The sequence below is a fragment of the Grammomys surdaster genome, unplaced genomic scaffold (assembly GCF_004785775.1).
Source record: "Grammomys surdaster isolate TR1022 unplaced genomic scaffold, NIH_TR_1.0 63, whole genome shotgun sequence".
Lineage (NCBI taxonomy): Eukaryota > Metazoa > Chordata > Mammalia > Rodentia > Muridae > Grammomys > Grammomys surdaster.
The window spans coordinates 28,850,683-28,857,288 of record NW_021604565.1 but is presented as its reverse complement, the minus strand read 5'-3'; the positions used below and the strand labels follow the sequence as shown (position 1 = coordinate 28,857,288).

Below are 6,606 nucleotides of genomic sequence, written 5' to 3'. Positions count from 1 at the left end.
TCCCTCCCTCCCTCCCTCCCTCCCTCTCTCTCTCTCTCTCTCTCTGACAATGGAATATCATCACTGTATGAAAGTATAAAGTACTATTTTTCTAGGTAATAATGGTGAATGCTAACTCTCAGGATACATTAGTGAAGCACTGTTCGAGTGTACACATAGTGAGCTTAATTTTTCTTACTGTCTTTCAAAATATTTCACTAGAAACCTTAGTAGCACTTTTCCTTTTTTCATTTGCAGTTCATTTATTATAAATACATGCATATATTATATATATATACAAATTTGTTATATACACATGCATATATTGTGTTGTATGTTATAGCATATATAACTTTATCCTATTACTATATAATCATCATAATTAGTCTTATTTTAATGCTCATCCAATCATCCATCTTATTAGCATACTGTAATTTACTTAGCTTAAGTTTCAACAATAGCCGTTTCTTGATTTTTTTTCTGTAGTATAAATAATCTCTGAGTTACAGGTTTTTGCTTGTAGCTTCTTGTATCTTTTATATTTTACCTTGGGGTACCCTCCTCGGAATGAGATCACTAGATCAGGGGATATAAATCTTTAATGACTTTTAAATAAATGGATGTTATTTTTCCAGCTTACAATGCCGTGAGCAACATATTAACATTCTACTCACATTATAACCTTATCAGAAGTTTGTGTTACTATTTGATATTTAATACACTTACAAGGGGATCTTTTGTTTTTGCATTTTTCTCACAAATAGCAAGTTTTAATCAAATACTTGCTTACAAATTGTGTATCTTCTCATATTTTGTAAAGCCACCTGGACTCAAAATCCTAGGGATACTCCTTTTTCCTCAATAACTCCTGCTGTTGCCCAATAATTTTAAGTATTAAATGAAACTAATATTGAATTTTTAGAAAAAGCTTTCATGTATACTCATAAGAATGACTTATTGAGGACCTGTGTATGAAGAACTTTAGGCAGTAGCCAGAAAAAATAATGGGGAAATTAGAAAGCTGAAATGAGGATAATATATCTAGTCCAGAATTCTAAATGTCCAAGGCAGGACTAACACTTGAATAGTTCAATCTCTAGTCAGATTTGAATGACTTTTTCTTTCTAGCCCCAAACCTCACTCAGGTTTCAATGTGAAAACTTGGGAGTCCTTAATAATACTGCTTTGAATATATCTCCCTTGGTTTTATACAAAGATTCTTAAGGAATGAAATCACACAGACAGACAGACAGACAGACACCCAGGCATGCACGCGTGTGTGCACACACACACACACACTGTTTTGCGCCATTTCTAGCCTCATTCTGCCCCGGGCCAGTATATGCACGCAGCTCTAGAACATGAGATAGAATCTTCGTTTTCAGCCCCCTGTCATGGAGCTGAGTGCCAAATCCAGAGAGTCAGCTTTGCCCTCCAGTCAAGCCAACATTGTCTGGTTCTTGAAATAGATGTCTTGTGTGTTCTGCCAAGTGGTACAAGGATCTTTCATGAGTACAGGCCACCACTAATCCATCCTGAATTGAGTAACCCTCATCTTGGCTAGCCCGTTCTCTTTGACCTAAGGGTGTTAGGCTTTGTTTAAGGTCATTGCTACATGTTGGTATGTCATATTATAAAGAAAATAACTAACCATGTTCCACCTCCCCCTCTTTTTCTTTCCTTCCTTCCTGCTTACAGTCTCGGCAGAGTATTCTCCATAATCATATGAGCCTTGCAAGCTGCTGTCCTGCCAGTGGAAATGAGCATAGCCTGTTCCCCAGAGAAAGACTTACTCATGGCCCTGCCAGAAGAGATCCTTGGAGCACTGACAGATTAACCGGATCAACTGAGAAAACTCCTATTCAGTCAAGATTATGGATTTTGTGAGGGAAAAATATCTTAGTTCGCTGTGGATTTTCAAATGAGGTGCATAACATTCAGTGCCAACTCATTCCAAGTGGCCATTGGCAGACCATTAGCTGGAAATTGGCTTCCAGTTTTCATCACTGTGCATAACTCAAGTTCCCCTTGGGCTCCATCTGTGCCCTTCACTACAAGTCCTGTTTTAGCATGGCAACCACTGGATTATTTTATTAAGTGTGCAGATGGCATGATGTTCTAGAAAAAAAATACAAGAGTTCTGCAATCTCAGTGGAAGGGTTCAAAGTAGTATGCCCTGGTAGGAATGTAAACATGTCTAGATGATATTAGTGACAATGTCCAAAGGTGTTCTGTCCAATGCTGCAGCACTTTATATAAGAACACTACACTGAGATAAAATAGCACATTTGATACATGTAGGAAAGCAAGTGTTTTCTCTTTTCTTTATAAACCTTGTCTTATTTCTGGCTCAGACTGTCCAATACCAACTCTGCTCCTAGTATCCTCACAGTTGTTTGTGGTAGCTCAGTGTAAATATGGCCACAATACTGTTAGACTTCACCTGTTGACACTTAACTGGATACCTGGATTACTTATAGCACAAAGGGAAGTAGACCCAAGCCTGGTCTTTGTACCCAGGCACAACTTAACACATGATATAAGGACACTCTGTACTGGATGCTTCTCTTTGGCTAATGTACACATACCCTTGTCGCATAGAGGAGATCTTCCACACAAACAAGAGGATGGCCTTCTTTCCATCAGAGACCATTGTGGATTGCTGCCAAGGGCAGCAGATTGCAATCTTCCCTTAGTGGTTCCACTTCCACACTTAGGAAATCTTCCCAAGGTCAAGTTTAAGTCACAGTTCTGGAGAGAAGCCACAAATGACCTCCACTGTGTGCCTAGAGAAACAACACATTCAGCCCACACAAGGTTTCTTCCTCAGCATGGAAAATATTCTTCCTTTTAATACCTCCTGGAATGTATATATGACTTATTTTTGTTTAATTCTAAAAACAAAGCACAGTCCTGGGAAACAGGTCCATTGGATGATGGGTTACTTGAACACTAGGGAAGTGTTCATTCCTATGGATTGCTCCCTTGTGATACATTAGCATTTTTTCCCCAGAAATAGAAATTTGACTGAACCAAAAACTCAGAAAAGTATATTATGAGTACTCCTTAAACTAACACAAGACCAAGAGGAATCAGAGACTAATCTTTAAAATAGGTGTAACAATCAGAAACCCTCCCATAAGCAACCAAGACATGGCATGCTGTCTCCAATCATTGCAAGCATTCATTGTCTCTTCCCACTTGTGATCTCAAGAAGTGGAAAGAGCTGAGTGTGATACACATAGGTTATCTCTCTACAGCATTGCTCCTGTCAGGATGTGGGGCTAGAGAAGGGGCTTCTAAGAGTTAAGTCAGAGAAATGATTGTTACCATGAGACCTGGACGTTTTACCCCTCAGATCACCACCAGAACCATCTAAGCCACCATGAATCACAAGTCTCCAAGAAGCTGAAATTGATCATCCAAACCCAGGCTGCCGACATTCCTCACCTATGACCCATCCATTTACCTTAGTTTCCACAGCAGAATTTACATGCCTTCCATTCCTTCTTTTCATTCAGAAGGCATCTGCTGAGGAAATCCACCATGTGCCAAGAACTGTACTGGGTCCACCCTAGTATACAAGGCATATTCTTCCTGCTTCTATTGAATCATTTCTTTTTCTCAAGCACTCCCCTCTTTTCCCACGGTGCAAACTGAATTGAGACACCCACACTCATCCCTTTCACCTTGCCACAGAAACATAGGAAAATGTTCATGGCAGACAGCAGGTAGATCTCTTGCTTGAATGAGTGGGCAGCTTCATAGCACATAAAGAATCTTGCTAAACAGCCATCTAAGTTGATCAGAGCTTCTCTCAGCAGCTCTTACTTTCTTTGATGCCCACCCCAGTCCCTATACTTCCATTCTTTCTATAGACACTACTATTTATCACTATGCTGGATTCTCTGAAATGCCAATTCCATAACTACTCCTAAAGTCCCAGAATTGGTTCTAATGAATCCTATAAATCCTGCCAGGTGCTGAGATAGTGTAGCTGGGAATTAACCGGTGTAGAAAGTGATATTCTGAGACTCCTGCTAACATCCTTGGAAAACTGAACTCACATTATAGGGCAGATGTCCACTAAATAATCATGGACTATTGCTATTTTGTCTTTTGCAAAATAATCTCAACAATTAAAAAAGAGCTGCCTCCTTTTTTCTAAGTCAGAGTAGTACTGTAACATTACTGAAAGATAATGGATAAAGATGGAAATGGGAAAAGGCAAAATGGAGGTCCTTAAGGAGCCCAATGGTGTCTCTAAATATGCCTTAAGAGTTGGCACAACCTACATATTTGCATATGAGCCCATACTGTTTTTCAAACTGTCGACCTGTTTGAAGTCATTATAGGTTAGGAAACATGGTGGTACAAAATCTGTGCATGAAATAGCAAAACCAGAAAAAATGTAGAAATGACTTCATTTCACAGCCTTCAGCTTTCTTGTTGTATGGAGACGTTTTGTGAGATTGCCCCATGCTTCCTTCTTGCTGTGCTGTGTATGATGGGGTAAAGGAGGGTGAAATGTTATCTCCCAGAAATCCAGACATGTCTATGATGAGTTCTGTTTCATAGGACAGAGATATAGGAAGCTAAGGGGTAAATTCTTTGATATTTAAAGTCTGTAAATCATTGAGGCTTAATTTTTCTTTTTACTTAAACCTGTGCTACCCCTTTTTATGAAAAGGCTGACACTCACAACTATATAGGAAAGGCACTCTTGGGTATGGACTGAAATGAATAATTACCAGGCTCTCCAGGGTGCTGAGGGGATTAGTTCGGTTCAGATCCCGAACCTAATTTAAATATGCAGAGCAAATCATGCCAGTAGCTTGGGACCTTCCTTAGGAGCAATAGGGACCCTATCAACTTTCTTTATGGGACGTGTCTTACCTTCAAATCCCCACCACAGCTCCTTGACATGTATAGCTACCACTTTGATTTCTACCTCCACAACACTGGTAAACATTCCAGGTTCTCTCCAGAGTCACTCTGCAGCTGCCCAAATAGAGGCATACAGTCCTCAGTACTGAAGGAAAACGTGCCATTTTAAGATTCAAAGGTGGGGGGCGGGAGGAGATCGAAGACGCCTGTGAATATAAAGTAAGGTAAGAACCTCTACCAGATCCACCCCACACACCCAAAATGCTTTCTTTGTCTACAAATATCACAGAATTAGTTTTGGATAGCAACAATAAAAGTCTCAAGGAAGTAAAGTTTTCAAGACAACCCTAACAAGTTTTTTTTTTTAAATCAAAACCTCTTCCCCACACATTAGCAGCTTTAGTGATGTTTTCTTCCGTGTTCTTTAGAGTAATTTTGTTACTTGACAACTAGACTTAAAGCTGCCATAGACTTAAAATCCTAATCTTTGAAAGTGACAAAAATTCCTTTATTCTTTAAAGGCTGATTCTATTCATCATCTCTCCCACGGCTCCCTCCACCACATGTTTTGCTGTATTTTGTGTGTGTGTGTGTGTGTGTGTGTGTGTGTGTGTGTGTGTGTGTGTGTGTGATTTTTTTTCTTCTCATCTCCTTCTCTTCACATAAGGCTGTAGGTATATTTCAGGCATTCTATAAAGAACTCAAGCAGAAGCACATAGTCCTCACCACCACCCCCGCCCTGCCTATTAATTCAGTTCTAAGGTTGACCTTGATGCAATCCAAGCAGTAGTGGGCCCCCATTTTCATCTCCAGAAAGTCACTGGTCCATGCTGATCATTAAAACAATGTCAGTGGAATTAGAAAGGAGGACAGTCCAGGAGATATATATACTAGAGCACAGCTGAGGACTCTATTTCAAAGACAAGCAAGCCTCCACCTCAATCTCCGTAGATCTGAGTCTAATCCTAGAGCCAGTGAATGGTCCTGTGAACTCTGGTTTATTGCTAGACAGAATTCCTAGCAGCTTCAAGATAAAAGGAGGCTGATTCTATTACTTTCCTCCAGTGATGATTATTAGCTAGAATACAGAATACTCCTGAAAGCTCCTATTAAAGGAAAAAATGGCCAAATGTGCCTCCTTTGTGTCGGTGGCTGAAGGGTGAGTACCAATGCAGACACTGCTGTCCATCACTGTAGTTTCAGGGGCAAAATCCTGGGTGAGGAAGTGGGAAGGGGCACACTACTTCCAAACTCTAAAGTGTATAGTATGAAATCTAGGTAGGAAAATGAAAAAGGGAGAGACCATGAGGCAGGGAGCAGTGCTGGTCCCTGCTTCATATCAAATGACCAAGAAATGACTTCTGCAGAACAGTGGAACCCAGTCATGCAAGGTTTTATAAAGATGACATTTCATTCACCAGATAAAGTGACTTAACAACCTTTAGTACCCAAGAATCCTCCCATCAAAACTCCCTCCTCATTATTTCAATCATTAAAGGACACTACAAATCTGCACTGACTACTGTTTAAAAATCGCCGGAAACAGGTCTCATGCCTAATCACAATTCAACTGACATAATGATGCCAAATGGTGTTGGTCTTTTGATATTCTTTTTGATCATATAAAGGTTTTCAAATTTTGGAGTTAACATTTTGGAGATTTTGGTCAATCGATTGTTTTATTGTTGTTTTCCAAACCTCAGAACTTTCTAGTATCCTTAGAAAGGATCTTAGAAGGGG

At 39.8% G+C, this 6,606-nt stretch overlaps 1 protein-coding gene across 3 annotated transcripts in view; it reads left to right on the top strand.

Annotated features, from left to right (window-relative positions):
• The window catches only part of Samd12 (sterile alpha motif domain containing 12), a 409,481-nt gene extending 405,334 nt beyond the window's left edge, over positions 1-4,147 (top strand). For all 3 annotated transcript variants that reach the window (XM_028766139.1, XM_028766122.1, XM_028766130.1), the window contains one exon: positions 1,678-4,147. In XM_028766139.1, the coding sequence (XP_028621972.1) occupies positions 1,678-1,700 (23 nt within the window). In that variant the 3' untranslated portion in view covers positions 1,701-4,147. The remainder of the gene's footprint in view (positions 1-1,677) is intronic.
• Positions 4,148-6,606: the final 2,459 nt, after the last annotated feature.